The sequence below is a fragment of the Mandrillus leucophaeus genome, unplaced genomic scaffold (genome assembly GCF_000951045.1).
Source record: "Mandrillus leucophaeus isolate KB7577 unplaced genomic scaffold, Mleu.le_1.0 Scaffold57, whole genome shotgun sequence".
Classification (NCBI taxonomy): domain Eukaryota; kingdom Metazoa; phylum Chordata; class Mammalia; order Primates; family Cercopithecidae; genus Mandrillus; species Mandrillus leucophaeus.
In genome coordinates, this window is record NW_012106141.1 from 6,293,295 (window position 1) to 6,315,707 (window position 22,413).

The 22,413-nt window shown below is 37.6% G+C and overlaps 1 protein-coding gene across 1 annotated transcript in view; it reads left to right on the top strand.

The window, feature by feature from the left end:
• DNAH12 (dynein, axonemal, heavy chain 12) overlaps window positions 1-22,413 on the top strand; it is a 261,319-nt gene that overhangs the window by 225,915 nt on the left and 12,991 nt on the right. Inside the window, exons 61-69 of the mRNA XM_011998427.1 lie at window positions 2,271-2,429; window positions 2,600-2,744; window positions 7,418-7,568; window positions 7,770-8,023; window positions 8,571-8,711; window positions 16,429-16,566; window positions 20,207-20,440; window positions 21,302-21,490; window positions 21,903-22,006. Of these exons, the coding sequence (XP_011853817.1) occupies window positions 2,271-2,429; window positions 2,600-2,744; window positions 7,418-7,568; window positions 7,770-8,023; window positions 8,571-8,711; window positions 16,429-16,566; window positions 20,207-20,440; window positions 21,302-21,490; window positions 21,903-22,006 (1,515 nt within the window). The remainder of the gene's footprint in view (window positions 1-2,270; window positions 2,430-2,599; window positions 2,745-7,417; window positions 7,569-7,769; window positions 8,024-8,570; window positions 8,712-16,428; window positions 16,567-20,206; window positions 20,441-21,301; window positions 21,491-21,902; window positions 22,007-22,413) is intronic.

A 22,413-nucleotide genomic window follows, 5' to 3' on the forward strand; every position in this document is an offset into this window, starting at 1 on the left:
ATTATTATATAATATTATTATTTGTCTCTTTGTACTTTTTAACTTAAAGTCTGTTTTTTCTGATGTAAATATAGATACTCCTGCTTCCTTTTGGTTTTTGTTGGTGTGGAATATCTCTTTTCATCCTGTTACTGTCAGTCTCTGTCTTTTCAGGTGAGGTGAGTTTCATGTAGGCCGCATATAGTTGGGTATTCTTTATTCAGTTAGCCAGTTTATATATTTTAATTGGGGGATTTAATTTGTTTACATTCAAGGTTATTATTGATAATAACCTGAGCTTCTGCTCAAGTAATTTAGGATTCTCTGTATTTATCCGTCTCTTCCTAGTTAGGAGGTAGTGAGTTAGCTGTATGACCTCAGTTCTCTGATGCATCTAAGAAAAGTTGCTGATTTTCAGTTTGTTCAGCTTTTTTCTTATTGTGAGGATGTGAGTGATGACTTCCAAATTCCTGACATTATCTTTTACAGACACTTAAATATTAATGATTTTTAAAAAAATATTTTATGTTTACCCACAAAGTTACCATTTCTGTTGTTCTTTATTCTTTGGTGTTGATCCAGAGTTCCAACTATCTGAAACTTCCCCTAAGATATCTTGTAGTGTAGGTCTACTTGTAATGAATCTTTTCAATATCTATACATCTGGAAAATAAATAAGTAAATATCTCAATTTTTATATTTGTAACTTTAGGTTTTTTTTCTATTCCTGTAACAGATTATGTATTTATATTTTTAGGAGTTGTGTTTGGTCTATTTAATATTGCCTATTTCTTCTATTATGTTCATGCTTTGCTTTAACTCCTTTGGCATGTTTATAATAACTATTTTAACATTCTCATTGGCTAGTTGAATTATCTCTTTCACTTCTACATCTACATCTAAGACCAATTTTTTTCCTGGTTATGGATGTTGTGAATTTTATATTGGTAAATGCTGGAAATTTTCTATTCCTTTAAAGAGCTTTAGACTTCACTTTTCAGGTAGTTAAATTACTACTGGGTTAGTTTGATCTTTTCAAGACTTATGCTAGGTGCAGTGGCCCACACCTCTAATCTCAGCTACTCAGAAGGCTAAGCCAGGAGGATTGCTAAAGCTCAGAAGTTTGAGGCTGCAGTGAACTATGATTGTACCACTGCATTTCCAGGCTGGATGACAGAGCAAGACCCCATCTCTTAAAAAAATAAAAAAATAAAAATAAATAAAAATAAATAAATAAAAAAAAGAAGACAACTTGTATTTAAACTTTCTTATAGTAGTTTTAGAGTAACCTTTACTCTAAGGCTATGTTAGCTTCACTACTAAGGAGACTTGAATTCCTCTGGTGTTGAACAAGGACTCAACTCTGGTTGGCAAGAACTTATATTTCGTAGTCTTGTGTGATCTCTGGGAGCTATTTAGTTTACAGCCCGTTAGGTGTTCTTTTGCTGGCTTCCTAGAATTTTACCTTACTGATGCATGCCTTAGTACAGTCATGTGCCACATAATATTTCAGTCAGCAACAAAGTGCATATGCAATGGTGGTTCCATAAGATTATAATAATGTCATATTTTTACTGTTCTTTTCTATGTTTAGATACACAAATACATGCCATTATGTTACAACTGTGTACTGCATTCAGTACAGTAACATGCTGTACAGATTTATAGCCTAGGAACAACAGGCTATACCATATACACCATCTAGATTTGTGTAAGTACACGTTATGGTGTTCACACAATGATGAAATCACCTAACAACGCACTTCTTACAATGTGTGACTAAGAATTCTATGAGCAATGCCTGGCTGTATTTATCAGTAGAACCAAGAGAGCACCTCTGTAGACGTTTAAGACGTTCATTCACCTTTTCCATTCATCTTCCTCCTCTGCTCACAAACTCCAGTCACCTAAGCTTTCCCTAATGCTGATGTCCTCAACTCAGCGATACTGTTGAGGAGAACTTAATGCTGGTTTCCTCAACTCAGCAATACTGCAAAGCTCTGATTCTGATCACACCTCCCTGCTCTGTAGTCTAGAAAGTGCCTCTAGGCACACCGCTGAGGAACAGGGGTCACCTTATTCATCTCTCTTCTCTCAGAGGCCACAGTCCTGCACTGGCTATTGTACAATTTCAAAAAACAGTTGTTTCATTAATTTTGTCCAGTTTTCTAGTTGTTTACAGCAGGTGGGTAAGTACAGTCTAAGTTATTCTATCCAGATTATAAAAGCAGAAATTGATATTCAATTTTAAAACCAACAATTGTATAACAGTCCTTGTTTTGGGAACACAGGGCAAGGAAAGAGATTGAATACCAGGAACTGATGTTTCTTTTAACTGGAGGGGTAAGTCTTAAAAGTGCTGAGAAAAATCCTGATCCAACTTGGCTACAGGACAAAAGCTGGGAGGAAATTTGTCGTGCAAGTGAATTTCCTGCCTTCAGAGGGCTCAGGTAACTGTTTAAATTTGATGATTTATCACTGAATGGCAATAGGTAAACTTGTTCTTCAATCTAGTGATTTTTAAATGGTCCTATAGCTGTCTAGTTTCTACTTCTTGTTCAACAATCTCTTTTAAGTTTTTCCCAATAAAAAGAATAATTCTTAAGCTTTTTTCTATTAGGCAACATTTTTGTGAACATATATATGAATGGCGGAAAATCTATGACAGTAAAGAGCCACATAATGCTAAATTTCCAGCACCAATGGATAAGAACCTAAAGGAACTACAGAAAATAATAATTCTTCGGTGTTTAAGACCCGATAAGGTAAAAGACCAATGTGTTCTATTTGGAACCCAGATAATTTGCCATTTATGAAGTACTAGGCTTAAAATTACTGTTATTTGATTCTTTAACTCTCAGATTGATTATCCAGCTTACAGTTTGTTGAGCTCCTTGGATTTGGATCTGTGGGCTTACTGTTTTCCTCAGTTTGGGAATGTTTTTGGTTATTATTTCTTCAAATATTATTTCACCCCACCCAGGATTTCAACTGCATATACATTAGATTGCTTAATATGATGCCATGTAATGTAATATAATGTAACTGATACTTTGTTAATTATTTTTCAAGCCTTGGTATCTCCTTGCGTCAGTTTGGGTAGTTTCTGTTGCTGTCTTTACATTTGTTGATTTCTTCTTTTGTATTGTCTAATCTGCTACAAATCCCATTCGATTAATTTTTAAATTTTAGTAATTGTATATTTCATCTCTAAAAAATTTGTTTGGTTCTTTTTCTGTGTCCTATTTCTCTTTTTAATCTGCTAATATTTTCTTTTAAATAGTTGAACACAGTTATCAGAACTGTTTTTAAATTACTGACTAATAATTCCATAATTTCTGGATCTATTTCTATTGACTGATTTTACTTTTAGTTATACATGTTTTCCTGCTTCTTGGCATGTCTAATAATGTTTGATTGGATATTGGGCATTGTGAATATCACATTGTTGATGAGTTAATTTCATTTTCCTATAAAGATTGTTGAGTTCTGTCCTGCTAGATCAGGGGTCAACAAACACCTGTGGGACAAATCCAGCCCCATGACCTCTTTGGCCTGGCCCATGAACTGAGAATGTTTTTTATATTTTTAAAGAGTAGTTTTGGCTGGGCACAGTGGCTCATGCCTGTAATCCCAGCACTTTGGGAGGCCGAGGAGGACAGATCACTTGAGGTCAGGAGTTCAAGACCAGTCTGGCCAAGATGGTGAAACCCTGTCACTACCAAAAATACAAAAATTAGCCAGGCATAGTGGTGCATGCCTGTAGTCCCAGCTACTCAGGAGGCTGAGGAAGGAGAATCACTTGAACTGGGAAGGTGGAGGTTGCAGTGAGCAGAGATCACACCACTGCACTATAGCCTGGACAACAGAGCAAGACTCCGTCTCAAAAAAAAAAAAAAAAAAAAGTTGCCTTAAAAAGAACATGCGTCCAGGCACGGTGGCTCATGCCTGTAATCCCAGCACTTTGGGAGGCTGAGGCAGGTAGATCACGAGGTCAGCAGTTTGAGCTGGGGAGGCTGAGGCAAGAGAATCTCTTGAACCTGGGAGGTAGAGGTTGCAGTGATACGAGATCAAACCATTGCACTCCAGCCTGGGTGACAGAGAGAGACTCTGTCTCATAAAAAATAATTTAAAAAATCATGCAACAGAACCTGTATATGTCCCACAAAACCTAAAATATTTCCTATCTGGCCTTCTATAAAAAGTTTGTCAACCTCTGTGGTTATGTAGTTAAATTACTGAAGTTTGCATTGTTCCTTTCAAATATTGTTTAAGATTTGTTAGGACTGGTCTAGAATAGCCTTTATTCAATGCATTAATTTAGCTCTACTAAAGTGCCACCTGTCTGGGGCCTTTACTGAATGCTCCAGGCGATCACTAAGGACTCTCTATGGCTTTTGGAAACCTGAATGAGTCACAACCTTCATGAAGAGTGGTAGCTCCCCAGATCTCCTGGTTACAGCTCCTCAGATGCTCTTTGCTTGGTCTCATGCATACACACCATAGTGTTCAGCAAGGATTCAGAGGTACTGTGAGTAGATTTCTGAACTCTTCCTGGACAGTTCTGTCCTAATTAGAACTCTGCAATTTCAGCAGCCTTGGCCCCTTTGTAGTCTTTTTCTTGTTTTCCCAACTCAGCATCACTGCATTGCTCTGCCTTAGTCACTCTCCCTGTTCCACAGTCTAGCTTACCTCCAAGAAGAAAGCTGAGAGGATAGCGTTCACTTTGTTTTCTTTTTCTCAGTGATCACAGTCGTACACCACCTATTGCCCCCTATGCAAAAATGGTTGTTTCATTAATAGTGCCTGTTTTTTAAGTTGTTTGTGGTGGTGGGTAAATCCAATCCCTATAACCACATCATAGCTAAAAGTAGAAGATGGCAGAAAATTTTGTACATGTCACAATTTTATTAGTTCAAACATGCACAGAAATCTTTCTAAAGGTAAGATAAGTAGGTTGATACCAATTTTCACAAATTTAAGAAAGGTGATCATAGTATTACAAAAGGATAATTTTGTAATAGAAAACAAAAAACTCATGTTCATACATCTAGTTTAAACTTTGAGTAATGTTAAAAAAAATTATTCATGACAAATGTTAAAGCAGTAAGGAAGACTTTGTTCAAGATTATCACAGTAGGAAAGAGAGCTCAGGCTTAGTTCCAAATACAGCAGAGACAGTTGGGGATTTATAGTCAAGGAGCAGAGTAGGGGGAAATTACTAAGAAGAGACATCAAGGATAGGGGGAATTCTTGCTACACTGACCTAACAGAATTCGTGCTGAAAGCAGGCCAGGGTGATGAGACACCACCTGGGTGATGGCAGGGTATGAGGAATTTGATCAGATACGGAGGATGATCAGATGGAGAGGGTAGGGGACTCTCACTAAACTGGCTAGCAGGATTCTTGCTACAGCTGGGCTCTTGAAGACAGTCCTCATAGAAAAAAGGGCTCAGAGAAGCCTGTCTAACGAAGGTTTGTTTGAGGAAAGAATCTTTACCAGTAAGTCACTTCACCTACACCATGAAAAATATGAAGGTGTTGAAAGTGATTGCAATAGTCCCTTCGTTTCTTCCTTCTTTTAAAAAAAAAAAAAAAAAAATTTACAGTTTTAGTAAAGTCTCACAAGGAACATTATCTAATGCTCTGTCTCTGAGTAGATTTAAACAGAGGCCTACATGTTTTACCCCTTACCCTGACTCCCAAAGACCTTTGTACATTGTTAATACTCACCTCATTCTTCCCAGATAGTTAGTTGTGTGTGCATATGTGTCTGTGTATGTTTGTTCTGCTCTCACTAGAGAGTCCCTTTAAGTCCCTGGAGCCCCTAAACAATGCTTTATTCATTATCACCAGTAGCCTCCCTTGTTCATGGTGAAGACTTAATAGCTTTGTATCTGGGAACACCTGCCTATTTTCACTTTACAGAATGGCTCCCTGATGGGCAGTAGAGATATTGTTTCAATACCACGTGTAGGGTTTTTGCTTCGTCTGCCATGTCTGGAAGCCTGTGCTTATATACCATAGCACTTAACCCATTAGAATGTACAATAATTGTCTGCTTATGTTTTAGGACCTCCCACTAGACTATGAGCTTCTTGAGGTCAAGACTCATATATTATTTTGCTCTATATCACCAGGATTTAGAGCAATGTCTGGCAGATGGTAGAAGCTCAACAAATGTCTGTGAATTAAGTTGAATTGAATTAAGTTAAACTAAATGTAATTAACGCCTATATTATTCAGGTCTTCTACTTCTTTCCCTCTGTTCTCCAGAAATAAAACAAAAGGGGAGGGGAATTGATTGACCGATTGATTGGATTTTCTGAAAGGAATTGGCTGGTGTGATTGTGGAAGCTGGTGAATTTGCACAGTAAGCTGGCAGGCTGGAAACTCAAGGAGGAGTTGATGTTGTAACTCGAGTCCAAAGGCAGTTTGCTGGCAAAAGGTCCTCTTTCTCAGGAGAAATCAGGCTTTTTTCTTTCTTAAGGCTTTCAACTGATTGTATGAGGCCCACCACATTATGGAGGGCAATCTGCTTTACTCCAAATCTACTAATTTGAATATTAATCTCATCCAAAAATACCTTCACAGCAACATGTAGACTGCTATTGACCAAATACCAGGATATCATGGTCTCACAGGCCATCTTTGACTCATTTATATAACAATTCAATAGGTTAAAAATGGTATCTAAGTATAGTTATAATTTGTATTTTTCTTATTATTATTATTATAAGTATTAGAGTATAAATGAAGCTGCTGTAACAAAGGGACCTAAAGTACAGTGGCTTAAATCAAATAGAAGTTAATTTCTCTGTCTCCTAACAGCTCAGAGGCAAATGATTAAGGGCTGACAGGGAAGCTTGGCTCCTGAGATCACCCAGAAACTCAGGTTCTTTCATGCTTACAGTGTGGTCCTCATCAGCAAAATGGAAGCTGGCTTGTGAACACTGTTGAAAAGAGAAGAAAATGTTGAAGGCAAATAGCTTCCTTAAAATATAATCTGGAAGATCCATACATAATTTCTACTTCTATCTCTCTGGCCAAAACTTAGTCACATGGCCACATTACCTGCAAGAAATGCCAGGAAAACTTGGGGTTCTAATACCAAACAGAGACAAATAAGTGGGACAATATGCAATCTCTGCTATAATGAGTGACATTGAGCATCCCTCATATGTTTAGGATCAATTTATACTTCATTTTCTCTAAGCAGTTCATCTCCTTTGCCCATTTTTCTTTTGGATAATTAGTCTTCTCCTATAAATGTATATAGTTTTTATTTATTAGAGAAATTAGTGCTTTGTCTGTGATGCTACATGCTTTTTTTGACCATTAGACTCAAATTGTATTCTTTGTTATTTTTCAGTAATAATCAAATCTGTTATGTGAAATAAAAGTTGCTCTAAAGATCATATCTTTTCTCTTCAACAGATAACCCCAGCTATAACAAACTATGTAACTGACAAACTAGGGAAAAAGTTTGTAGAGCCTCCACCATTTGATTTGACAAAGAGTTACTTGGATTCAAATTGCACCATTCCCTTAATTTTTGTTCTATCTCCAGGAGCAGATCCTATGGCCAGTAAGTGCATACACTGTAAACTTTTAAGAAATTATAAATCTTGTTCAATACTCATTTCTTATATGATTATAAATCAGTTAGTAAATCCGATATTTACAGAGAAATGTAACTAGAATTTTTCATGATAAAACAGCTATACATAAGGCACTTTTTTATAATTTTAGAGTAAGTAGTGTGACTATTTTTTTGTGCCTCTCATAGGCCTGCTGAAATTTGCAAATGATAAATCTATGTCTGGAAATAAGTTTCAAGCTATTTCACTGGGACAGGGACAAGGACCAATTGCAGCAAAAATGATTAAAGCAGCAATAGAAGAAGGAACTTGGGTGTGCCTACAGAATTGCCACCTTGCAGTCTCCTGGATGCCCATGTTGGAAAAAATATGTGAAGATTTTACCTCTGAAACCTGTAACTCATCCTTTAGGCTTTGGCTGACAAGCTATCCATCTCCAAAAGTATGTTTATTTCCTTGTACAGTTCAGTACGTTTACTTAGCTATCTGTATATCTTGTTTGTTTTGTTTGTTTTGAGACGGAGTCTCACTCTGTCTCCCAGGCTGGAGTGCAGTGGCGCAATCTTGGCTCACCGCAACCTTCGCCTCCCAGGTTCAAGTGATTCTCCTGCCTTAGCCTCCCTAGTAGCTGGGATTATGCCACCATGTAGTAGCTCATGCCACTAGTAACGCATGCCACCATGCTTGGCTAATTTTTGTATTTTTAAGTAGAAATGGGGTTTTACCATGTCGGCCAGCCTGGTCTAGAACTCCTGACCATAGGTGATCCACCCGCCTCAGCCTCCCAAAGTGCTGGAATTTCAGGCGTGCACCACCACGCCTGACCAGCTGTCTGCATATCTTAATCAAGCCTTAGATGCTTAACCTTAAGAGGTTTTTAAATATTTCTGGAGTCCTCCATTATGCCTGTTTTTTAAGCCACTTGTATATGCACTTTTAGAGCCTCCACTTGCTATCTTGTATGATGCTCTCCATTTATTTTGTCTTAGTTCCCAGTAACAATTCTACAGAATGGAGTAAAAATGACTAATGAACCTCCCACGGGTCTTCGGCTGAATCTCCTTCAATCGTATCTCACTGATCCAGTTTCTGATCCTGAGTTTTTCAAGGGATGCCGTGGGAAGGAACTGGTAATATTCATCTTTTGGAACTTTTAAAATGTGTTTTATAGTGATCAAATATGGAAGTGTAAAATTTTATTTAATAATGCTTTTATAAAATTTTTATTTAATGTTTTTAAAACTTTAAGCATTTCCTAACAAGACAAAAATTGTACTTATCTTGTTCACCATTTTATTCAATATAGTTTGTGTTCCGCTTCCCACATAGTAGATCGAAATAAATACTTGTTGAATGAATGAATCTTAGTTTGTAAGCCAAAGCCCAATAATGTTTTTGATTAGGACCCGAGAGTAGAAATCTATTTTCCCATTGTTTATTCTTTTTAAACAAGTGTGTGTGCTGGGCCCTCTCCTAGGTAGTGTAGATATAAAGCAATGAGAACAAAATAGACACACAAAGAAATCTGCCTTGATGGAACTTAAATTCTAGTAATAATGTTAAGCATATTAATAGTGCTTTTCCACATATCCACCTAAAACAGTTTGTTTACAGTACTGGGGACTTTAAGGATCCCAGTACAAAGTACTCATTTCCCTGCCTAAATTCTTACCAACTGAGAAACAGGGAAAAGTATAAATGTAACCAAAGCATAAGCTTAATTATTGGTATAGGCTAGATTGGAAGATATAGCTTATCTGTGAACAAATGGGTTTCATATTACAGAACCCTAAAATTAAGCAAATTTATCCACCCAGAAGAGTAAAGGAAAACCCAGGTCCCTGTAAGAAGCTCACTTCTAAGAAAGAAAAGACAGAAGCTGGGCCGAGCATATCTGGTTAATTTTCCCCAAATTTACCAGTCAGGTAGGTCACTCCCTTCTCCTGCGGCAAGTAAGTACAAGAATGGAGAAAAGTCCAGCATGTTACGTTACTAACTGGGCACATGAAAGGAAACATTACTGAGGGAAAATCATCCCCTGCCCTCACCCCAACATATACTGTTTATCATATTTGCATGTTTGAGCTAGAAAAAATGATATTGAAGGTAAAATAATAAATTCTTTGAAAGTCAGGTATTTTCCCTCTGCTTAATGATACTTTCTGTGTACCCTAGTTCTGCACCATACTTTTGTTTGCAAATCTTAGAACAAGAGAGGATATTTTGTGGTTTTATTGAGAAAGGAGCTTAGTAGAATGGAGAAGATAGTATGGTGTCTGATCCCCATCCAGAGTTTGAGCTCCTGCAATTAAAAGAGAGAGGGCAAGAGAGAAGAGAAACTTTGAAAGATTCTAAGCTCAAGCAGAGTTAGTCTGGGACTCAGATTATTCAAATAAAAATGGTGCTGAATTAGAGAAGAAGCATTCTCACTCCTCGTGTATTACAACATTGAGCAAGCAACTAAGTATTGGGATTTGTTGGGATATCTGAAGTCAGTATCCTTGCCATGTATCATTATTTTTGTGATGAACAGTGGTAATAGATAAGGCTTCACCAAGCAACTTCTCTGGTAGTACAAACAAATGAAAGCTGGGGTAAGAGAAGTAAAAGAATGTAAATGCCCTGTGACGTGGGTTCTCAATATGCATCCAATTCTCCTAGAGGGCTTGTTCAAACACATCTTGCTGGGTCCCATCCCCAGAGTCTCTAATTCAGTGGATCTGGGGTGGGGCTTAAGAATTTATAGTTCTAACAAATTCCCTGGTGATGTTGATGTGACTGGTCCTGGAATCACACTTTGAAAACCATTGCCTTCCAGTTTCTGCAGGTGACTGGTTTGTAGACATATGTGAAATTCCACTGAGGCTTCCAGAAATAGCTGGAATGCCTTTCGATAAGGCTAATTTCTGACAATTAGGCCAGCAACAATTTGAACTATCATCATTTTGCCATTAAAAGTAAATATGATCTTTTAAATCACAGGTTGTTGATATCTTGGCATTTGAATTACCTAGCAATGATAAGACATTCATTGTCAGTCTATAGGTCTGTCACCTGTACTCACTTTATTCTCCTTAAGGGTAGGGATACATTTCTGTATCTTCACTTATTTATTCAGCAAATATTTATTGAGTACCTACTAGGTGCAAGGCATTCTTATAGGAACTGGTAATATGGCAATGAACATATAAATATATAAAAACATGTAAAAATTCCTATCTTTATGGAGCTGACATTTTAGTCAAAGGAAACCTATGGAAGGCAAGCTCAACTGTAATTCCCACAAACCTGGAGGACTTGTTAAAGCTACAGATGTCAGTGCCACACTTCTGGAATTCTGATTCACTAACTTTGAAGTAAGGCTCAAGAACAAGCATAAATATAGCATATCATATATACACCATGGCCAAGCGGGATTTATCCCCTGGGATACTAAAATGATTCAACTTATAAAAATCAATTAATGTAATACACATTAACAGAAGAAGGATAAAAATCACATGATCATCTCACTAGATGCAGAAAAAGCATCCAACAAAATTCAATGCTTGATTATAATATAAACTCTCAGCTGGGCATGGTGGCTCATCCCTGTAATCCCAGCACTTTGGGAGACTGAGGTAGGAGGATCACTTGAGATCGGGAGTTTGAGACCAGCCAAGCCAACATAGTGAAACCCTGTCTCTACTAAAAATACAAAAAAAAAAAAAAAAAAAAAAATTAGCCGGGTGTGGTGGTGTGTGGCTATAATCCCAGTTACTCGGGAGGAGGCAGGAGAATTGCTTGAGCCCATGAGGTGGAGGATGCAGTGAGCTGAGATCGTGCCACTGCACTCCAGCCTGAGCAACAGAGCAAGACTCCATCTCAGGAAGAAACAAAACAAAACAAAACAAAAACAACTCTTAACAAACGAGGAATAGAAGAAGATTACCTCAACATAATAAAAGACAATATGAAAATACCACAACTTATACTCAACCATGGAAAAACTGAAAGTTTTTCCTGTAAGATCAGAAACAAGGCATGGAAGCCCACTCTTCCTACTTCTGTCTAGACTGGAAGTCCTAGACAGAACAATTAGGCAAGAAAAAGAAACAGGAGGTATCCAAATCAAAGCAGAAAAAGTAAAATTGTCCTTGTTTGCAGATGATGTGATCTTATACATATAGAAAACCACAAAACTCCACACAAGAAAAACCTGTTAGAGCTAATCAATGAATTCAGTAAAGTTGTAGGGTACAAAATCAACATATAAAAATTAGTTGCATTTCTGTACACCAACAACAAACTATATGAAATGGAAATTAGGAAAACAATCCCATTTATAATAGTACCAAAAACAATAAAATACTTAGGAATAAATTCAACTGAGGAGGTGAAAGATGTATACACTGAAAACTATAAAACATTGATGCAGTAAGTTAAAGTAAGACACAAACATGGAAAAATATCCCATGTTTATGGATTGGAAGACTTAATATTATTAAAATGCGCAAACTAACCAAAGTGATCTACAGATTTAATTTAGCAATCCCTATCAAAATCCCAATGACTTGGTTTTTTTTACAGAAATAGAAAAAAAACTCTAAAATTCATATAGAACCACAAAAGATCTTAAATAGACAAATCAATGTTGAGAAAAAACAAAGCTAGAGGCATCATACTTCCTGATTTCAAAATATAATACAAAGCTACAGTGATTAAAACAATATGGTACAGGTTAAGTATTCCTTATCTGAATGCTTGGGATTTTTTTTTAAATTTTGGAATATTTGCACTGCACTCACCAGTTAACATTCCAAATACAAAAATACAAAACCTGAAATGCTCTAATGAGCATTTCCTTTGAGCATCATGTTGGTACTCAAAAACTTTTGGATTTTGGAGCATTTTGGATTTTTGGTTTTTGGGTTTAGGATGCTCAACCTGTACTAGCATAAAGTCAGACATACAGACCAGTGGAAAAGAACAGAGAGCCCAGAAATCAATCTACACATATAAGGTCAACTGATCTTTGATACAGGTGCCAAGAATATACAATGGGAGAAGTATAGTCTCTTCAACAACTGGTATTGAGAAAACTGCATATCCACATGCAAAAGAATGAAATTTAACTCATATCTTACACTATACATAAAAATCAACTCAAAATGGATTAAAGACTTAAATGTAAGATTTGAAACTGTGAAACTTCTGGAAGAACACTTAGAAGGAAAGCTTCATAACATTGATCTTAGCAATAATTTCATAGATATCACACCAAAAGCACAGGCAACAAAAACAAAGTGGGATCAAATCAAACTAAAAAGCTTCTACAGAGCAAAGGAAATGATCAACAAAGTGAAAAGCCAACCTAAGGAATGGGAGAAATTATTTGCAAACCATATGTTAGATAAGGGGTTACTTTCCAAAAAATATATGGAACACCTCAATAACAACAACAAAAAACAAAGAATAACCAGATTAAAAATGGGCTAAAGACTTGAATAGACATTTCTCCAAAGAAGACATACAAATGGCCAACAGATATATGAAAAAATGCTCAATGTCACTAGTCAGCAGGGAAATACAAATCAAAACCACACTGAGATATCATCTCACACCTTCTGGGATGGCTATTATCAAAAAACAAAAAACAGCATGTATTAGCAAGGACAAAATTGGAGCCTTCTTACACTGTTGGTGGTAATGCAAAGTGGTGCAGTCATTAACGAAAACAGTATGGAGACTCTCAAAAAATTAAAAACAGATCATATCCAGCAGTCTCACTTCTGAGTATCCAAAAAAAAAATTGAAATCAGGATCTCTAAGAGATATTAGCAGGCCAATGTTCGTTGCAGCACTATTCACAATAGCCAATATGTGGAAACATCCTAAATGCCCATTTGTAAAATATTATTCAGCCTTAGAAAAGAAGAAAACACTGCCATATATGACAACATGGATAAAACTTGAAGACATTATCCTAAGTGAACTAAGCCAGTCACAGAAAGAGAAATGCTGTATGATTCCACTTATATAAGGTATCAAAAATAGTCAAACTCATAGAATCAGAAGGTGGTTTCCCAGGGGTGTGGGAGGGGGAAATAGGGAGTTGCTTATTAGTGGGAATAGTGTTTCAGTCATGCAAGGTGAATAAATTCTGGAGATTCGCTGTACAACATTGTCCTTATAGTTAACAATACTATATTGTACACTTAAAAATTTAAGACGGTAGATTTCATGTTAAATGTTTTACTACAATAAAATGAAAATTACTAAAACATATATGATGTAAACAAACAAATTTTCATGTTCAACTAAGTTAGCAACCACTGCGCTCAACAGCCATGATAGTGTTATGAACTAAAGGAAGACAAAGAAAGGAAGGGAGGAAAGGGGCAAACATTTATTGACCATCAGCAGATTTCAGTTAGTTTAACTATATAAGCCTTGCAACAGTCCTCTAATATAGGTATCATTTTCACACACCTATTTGTTAAATAAGGAAACTGAAGCTCAAATGAATTAAATAAATTATTGAGGTCATTGAATTAGTCTGTTCTTACACTGCTATAAAGAAATACCCGAGACTGGGTAATTTATAAAGGGAAGAGGTTTAATTGACTCACAATTCCACATGGCTGGAGAAGCCTAGGGAAACTTACAATCATGGTGGAAGGTGAAGGGGAAGCAAGCACCTTCTTCAGAAGGCGGCAGGAGAGAGAACAGCAAAGGAAGAACTTCCAAATGCTTATAAAACCATCAGATCTCATGAGAACTCACTATCACAAGAACAGTATGGGGGAAGCTGCCCCCATGATCAAGTCACCTCCCTCCCTCAACAGGCAGGGATTACAGGTCCCTCCCTTGATAAGTAGAGATTACAAATTGAGATGAGATTTAGGTGGGGACACAGAACCAAACGATATCAGTCATACAGCTCAGCCCATTGTTGGAGGTGGGATTTGGTACCCAGGACATCTCACTCTTTCCATTTGTGTGTGATTAACTCTGCTTGGCTGAATCGAAAAAAAGTTTCATGGAAGAAGTGATATTTGAAGTAGGAACAAGAAGTAAGTTTAATATGTACAACTATTATAACAAGGTTGTTGAAAGAGCAGTAAGGACCTCATTTTGGCTAAACTGGTAGGAAATAAGAACGGGAAGGAATATTGGGTCAAGACTGGAAGTCTTTACATGCCTTGCTAAGGAGTTTGAATAAGTCAACACAAAACAGCATCACATCATAGAAAACAAACTAAAATGCATACCCTCACTGATGGCAGGTCAGTGGTATCATCTTTAGGCAGAGAAGGCAGCATCCTACTGCCCCCTTGGCTTAATCAAAAACAAGCATAAAAAAAAAAAAGAAAGGCATTATTTTTAAAGAAATTATGTTTTAATGTTTAAAAGCTTTTTAAAGAATATCTGGTTTTTAAAATATCTAGATAACAGGACTGTGACAAACTACACTGATGTCCTTTGTCACAGCTCTTCAGTCCGTATCTGATTTCAGCCACAACTGTAGAAGATAGTTCTTTGTGAGTTCAGACTCTTCATAGGCTACAGCACCTTATCTCAAGTATGCATCTTTCTGTTTTCTTTCCTCAAGATTTCTCTGATGCAACAGGAGCCTTCTTGGCCTGTAGACACACAAGCATAGACCAAAAATGTGGAGAAATTATCAACTCCAGGGATAACCTTCAACTCTTCAGGGACCACTTGTCCCAGCAGAACTGAGTCCTCATCACAGCAACAACTTCCATAGTTCTTCCTGATACTGACTTTTTCTCTTTCTCTGCCTTTCTTTCCCTACTCCTCTCCTGCTTCCTGGGATCACTTCTCACATACACCCACCTTCACCCTCGTCTTTCTCTCAAGGTCTACTTTTGGAGGAACCCAGTCTAAATAAAGTCCAAAGACAGAAACAAATGTGATCATTCAATTTTCCAAAACTTTAAGGATGGTTCCAGCCTTAAGAAAACCCACTATTTAAAAATATGTAGAAAATATATGTAAATTAGATATTTGTTCTTATTGCTAAAGTTTCTTCCCCTATGAAATGTTTCACCACAGCATTCATCTAGTATATTTAAAATATGCTTTGAAGTACTTACAACATTTCAAAAACATATCTACACAGTAAAGCGTAGTGTACTTGCCTTCTAATATTAAAGAATAATGTCTACCACTGCATTGTATGAAAATAGCTGGATGGATTTTCACTGGATTTGGAGCTATGTTTGAAATGTTCTAAATTAAAATACATGCTGTGTATCATACTTGAAATTTACTTGGGGAGACCTTAAAGAGTTGGGCGACCATCCTCTGGAACACTGACACAGATTTTGTGAGAAGCCCACGCGACATGCATATCACATACATGAGGATGCCACAAAAGCAGATGAAATAAACAATGGTTTCAAAAATGATTTTCAAATGGAAAGTTACAAAGTCATGAATGACATACTGGGATGTGTTCATGTTATAATGGTTAATCACTCCCCTGAACTTAGTCTCAAGCATATGCCAGCAAGTTTACAGAATAACATTTAAGTATTGAAGTTGTAAATATCTACGAGTAATACCGAAGATTATTAGTCAATGCTTTGGTAAAATGATACCATTTTTGCATTTTAACAAGGCTTAATATTACTATGGTTTGTCCAGCTTTGGAGGTTTGAATTAAATCATAAGATGAATACTATTTATAGTAAGTATTATTTTAGATAGGATTTTTTTAAAATAGGAGTTTGTAGAGATACGTGATCACATAATCTTGTAATGAGAAAGATCATTTATTCCTCTCATTTTACTGATGGAATCTGACGAGAATTTTTTTCTTGTGTACTTTTTATATTAAAGGCCTGGGAGAAGTTACTGTTTGGAGTTTGCTTTTTTCATGCCCTTGTGCAAGAGAGAAAGAAATTTGGTCCTCTTGGTTGGAATATTCCATATGGATTTAATGAATCTGACTTGCGCATCAGTATCCGACAACTGCAGGTAAAACTAACAAGAAATTAACATTCATGAAGGATCACTATTTATCAGGCCCTAGGCAAGTCTTTTGCTTGGAATAACTGATTCACTTCTCCCAGCATCACTAACAGGTGGGTAGATGGTAATAACTAAGGCTTATGAAACACTATATCTATCTGGATTCTTCCTGCTGCAAGTAATGGGAAATCTGATTCAAACTGGCTTAAACCACAATGAAACTCATTACTCACATAATAAAGAGGTGCAGAAGAAGGACATGCTCTGGGTTTGGTTGATTCAGCAACATCACAGTGTTGTCATCGAGGACCCTGGTTCTTTGTATTTGTGCAGTGCCATCGTCAGTGTTGCCTTAACATATGTCCTCACTATCCTCTACTTTCCTCCACTTGGTCAGTTCTACAGCTTAGCTCTATCAACAGAAACAGCTTGTATACTTTCAGCAGAAAAATAATTTATTGAAAGGATATTGGGTAGCTCAAAGTATCACCAAGACAGCTGGAGAGCCAAGCTCAGAGAAGAGGCATCCAGAGTCAAATCCAAAATCACTCTGTGTCTGGTAAGGCAGCATCTCTACCCTTGTTGAATATTGGACCCCAGAGCTTGCATGGCTGCCACATAGACTCTAGTCTACTGCAGGCCTCTGCTGTCATGACCACATTCAAAGAGATTCTTTGGTGTTACTGATTTTTTTTTTTGTTTGTTTGTTTGTTTTTGAGATGGAGTCTCGCTCTGTTGCCCGGGCTAGAGTGCAGTGATGTAATCATAGCTCACTACAGCCTTGAACTCCTGGGCTCAAGCAATCCTCTTGCCTCAGCCTCTGGAGTAACTGGGACTACAGGCACAGGCCACCATTCCCAGATAAGTTTGTTTGGAGACAGAGTTTCACTCTGTCATCCAGGCTGGAGTGCAGTGGCATGATCTCTGCTTACTGCAACCTGCGCCTCCCAGTTCAAGTGATTCTTATGCTTCAGCCTCCCAAGTAGCTGGGACTACAGGTGTGTGCCACCATGCTCGGCTAATTTTTTGTATTTTTTAGTAGAAATGGGGTTATGCCATGTTGCCCAGGCTTGTCTCAAACTCCTGAGCTCAGGCAATCCACCCACCTCAGCCTCCCAAAGTGCTGAGATTACAGACATGAGCCACTATGCCCAGCCCCTTGTAGGTGTTTTTTGTTTTTTGGGTTTTTTTTTTTTTTTTTTTGACGTATTTTGTAGAGACAGGGTCTTGCTGCATTGCCCAGGCTTATCTCAAACTCCTGGTCTCAAGCGATCCTCCCACCTCGGCCTCCCAAAGTGCTGGGTTACAGGCATGAGCCACAATAGCTGTTCTTGCTTCTCTGTACCTTAATCCCCTACTTAGTTTAAGGTGGATGCATCTGAGTAGCCAAGCCCAGGTCACAGGCATAGGCTTCAGCTGTAAGAGAGCTTAGGAAAGTAAGTAGCTGGCCTTTCACACAAACACAGAATATTAATATTTTCCTGCTCTTTTGCTGTTCTGAGAGGCCTTTTTGAAACAGGACCTAATGAAGGGAAAAGAGAAGCATTGATAAAGTCTAATTAATTGGTGCTATTAGATTTCAGTCAGGTAGGTTTTTGTAAGGCTATAAGCATTTAATCACATTTATACCAACCTTTAAAATAAAAATTGTTAACACATAATTTGTATAGAAATAGTTGATATTTTATCAAGTCTTTAAAAAAATTTCAGGGCAGAAACCTTAACTGGAATAAAAATGTCCGTTTGAAAATCCTTGTAACAGTTGTTGAGATTGGTGCTTATGGAATTGTAACTGCATGATGAAATGACATTGATTTTAAACATTGGTTTTTTAGACCAATTAGTTGGTACAGCCTAAGCTTGAAGAACATTTTGCCAAAACCATCATACTGCATATAATCAATCATCTTCTGGCCAAGCCCCAGCCTACAGCCTCTGATGTCATCAACCTTTCTAGCCCCAACATTGGAAACTGCCAGCATTGGCTGGGTCCATGTTTCATTTCTTCAGAAATTGGAAAGATGATTGAGGATTAATCCTTAAGCCATCTTCACCTGGTATGAGCAGGCTGCCTCTCTTCAAAAGGCAAATCAGAAAACTGATGGCTAAGTGGATACACAGCCGGAGAATGAGCTGTTGATCTCCACTTCTTGCATATGCCACAAATTTAACATTAAATTCTCGTGAAGTCTCTTCCTTCAGTTTTGGGAGGGAAGGGACCCAGTTGAACACACCCTTCCCTTCCCCCAAAGAAGAGACAGGGAAAAACTTTCCTCTTTTTGCAAATAATTCATTTCCCAAAACAACGACCTTCCCTCTTTCTCAGTCCCCTTTCATGTCTCTTGACACTTCTCTTACTCTTCAAAACGTGGGCGTCTTACAGGATTAAGCCTTCTTTCAACTTGGTTCTAGAGAATTTAGAAATATTTTTTCTCAACTGTGCATAATTTCTGCTATAATTCCTGCACTATTAAGTAAACTTCAGGGGCAGGAAAAGCTCTCAACCCACAACTTATACCGTCTCAATACAAATACTCTAAAAAATTCCTGTATATTAGAAAAAGTATGGGATCTGGAACTGGAAGAAATAAATTCAGGCCTTCATATTACTTCACATTCACCAGACTGTTTCCTACTCCACAGAGTTATTGAGAGGTGAATAAGACAATATAAAAACTATGCAAATGATAGTTTTTATTACTATTATTACAACAATAAGGAAACTAGAAATTCTATGCATTGTTTACCAGTGGAACTGTGTCATAGTGTGTGATTTATGCTCTTGTACTAAAGTTTGAAATTGCTTTGTTTTTAATCACATTGTGAAAAGTGTCCTCAACCAGGCACCTGGTTCTCAGCCTTGGCATGACTGGCATTTTGGGCCAGATAGTTCTTTGCTGTGGGCAGCTCTCCTGTGTATTGTCTAGCAGCAGCCCAGGCCTCTACCCAATAGATGCCAGTAACACCCCAGCCCCTACCACAGTTGTGACCATCTAAGTTATCTCCAGACATTGCCAAATGTAACCTGGGGGACAAAATTAACCCCAGTTGATAGCGAGTGCCGTAAAACAAGGTTTATCCAAATTCATATGAAAAATACTTGGTAATTTCCATGTCATCTTTTTTTGTTAAATGTTTTTCTCATTACAGAAGCAATATGTCTTTATTTCAGAAAAAATTAGAAACACAGACAAGCAATTTAAGGTAAAATGCTATCAGCCAGGTGCAGTGGCTCATGCCTGTAATCCCAGCACTTTGGGAGGCTGAGGCAGGTAGATCACTTGAGGTCAGGAGTTCAAGACCAGACTGGCCAACATGGTGAAGCCCTGTCTCTACTAAAAACACAAAAAATTAGCCGGGCGTGGTAGCACACTCCTGTAATTCCAGCTACTTGGGAGGCTGAGGCAGGAGAATTGCTTGGACCCAGGAAGCAGAGGTTGCAGTGAGCCGAGATCATGCCACTGCACTCCAGCCTGGGCGACAGAGCAAGACTCTGTCCAACAAAAAAACTAACAATCTTAGCTACCCAAAGACAACTCATGATAATTCTTTCAACCCCCTTTCTAGATAGATAGATACATACTTAAAATAGAAATGAAGCGAAATACTTCAAGGTTTTTCTTGTTTCGTTTTTCCTTTGCTTCAGTTATTTATCAATGAATATGATACAGTTCCATTTGAAGCTATATCTTACCTGACTGGGGAGTGTAATTATGGAGGAAGAGTGACAGACGATTGGGACAGACGTCTCCTATTAACCATGCTGGCTGACTTTTATAATCTGTCCATAGTTGAAAACCCTCATTATAAGTTTTCTCCCAGTGGAAACTATTTTGCACCTCCTAAAGGCACTTATGAGGACTACATTGAATTCATTAAGGTAATGATGTCACCGAAAATAAGGTTAGATTAATGTGTGATTTTTCTAACAGCAAATGGTGAAATGTTCTTCTCTAATGTATAGGTTTAGACAAGTATTATGGTTTTATCAACTTTTAATAACCTTTTTCTAGTAATTACTGAAAATTAGAAAAATTTTGAGTATTCTGTTATTCGATGTTGGTTTTTAACCCTTTTTTGGTCTGCACATGTCTGCCTTATGAATTCATGTATTGTAGGAAAGGAAAAACTTTACCCTCTTATGTTCAGTGCCAGGGCCTGCCAATCAAACTGACAAAAAACAAATCAGCAGGAGAAGAGGCAGTACAGTTTGTACTAATGTTAACATTTTTATGTGCACAAGAGCTTTGCAGAAAAGGAGTGAAAACCAAACAGTGCAGTTGTACTTAGGCATTTACCATTTCAACAGAGGCGGGTAAATTGTAGAGACATGACTAGGTAAAGGAAAGGGGGTTTAGAGTTCTAGGGGCAATACATCATGGGAAAGTGATTAGGAAATATGTGGGGGAAACTAGTGGAAGATAAGGACTATTTTGAGTGAGGTCTGTTTATACAGACTCGTCTCAGTGCCAGTTCTGTCTCCAGTGAGAAGGGTCATTCTCTTCATCCTGGTACAAGAAAGAGGCAATGTATGCCACAAGTCAAAATGGGAAATTGATGCCCTACTTTTAGACAGATGAGGGGAGGGCGGAGACCTCTTTCTGGATCTGTTGATTCTTAATATTGCCTTCAGCTCACATAACCCCCATGCCAAAGTAGCATATTTTGGACTAGCGTATCCTGATCATCCCTTTCAGTATCCACGGAAAATATGATGCATGCTTAATTTGCTTTCTGGTAGAAACTTCCATTTACTCAACACCCTGAGATATTTGGATTACATGAAAATGTTGATATCTCCAAGGATCTTCAACAAACAAAAACCCTCTTCGAGTCTTTGCTCCTCACCCAGGGAGGCTCCAAACAGACAGGAGCCGCGGGAAGCACTGACCAGATTCTGTTAGAAATTGCCAAAGATATCCTCAACAAGGTAATGCTTAGCTTAAAATATGTTACTTAAAATATAAATAAAAAATGATACTGAAATGACAATCTGAAAACTCCATGTACTAGCATTGTGATCTTGAGGAAGAACTTTGCCTCTCTAAGCATTAGTCTCCAAATCTGTCAAATGGTGATACTACTACCAATTTTTTAAAGCTTTTTGAGAACATTAAAGAGATCATGAATTTAAAGTGGCTTATAAAATGCCTGGCATATAGTAAGTTCTTAGTAACTGTGGTTGTGGATGCGCTAATGTACATATGACTTACCTACATTAATGTATGTTATGAGCTAATGTACATATATAATCTGGTGTTAGCTATTATTATATAATAGCTGAATGAAGCTAATTATCCATTCTGAGAATAATTTGTGATCTTTAAAATCTATTATTTTAGCTCCCTAGTGATTTCGACATTGAAATGGCACTACAGAAGTATCCTGTGAGATATGAAGAAAGCATGAATACTGTGTTAGTACAAGAAATGGAAAGATTTAACAAGTAAGGATCTATGTCCCCAGTGATTCAGAAGGCAACCATCCAAAGTCAATAAAAGCACACAATGGTATTGAACCGAAAAGACTATTAAATCCTGTCATTTCATTGGAATTTTCGCTCATTCAAAAAGTTCTGGCCAGGCTCAGTGACTCATACTGTAATCCCAACACTTTATGAGGCTGAGGCAGGAGGATCGCTTGAGCCCTGGAATTCCAGCTTTGGAAACATGGCAAAACCTTGTCAACAAAAATTTAAAAATTATCCAGGCATGGTGGCAGGTGCCTGTAGTCTCAGCTACTTGGGAGGCCGAGTTGGGAGAATTGCTTGAGCCTGGGAGATGGAGGCTGCAGTGAGCAGAGATCGTGCCACTGCACTCCAGCCTGGGAAACACAGTGAAACCTTGTCTCAAA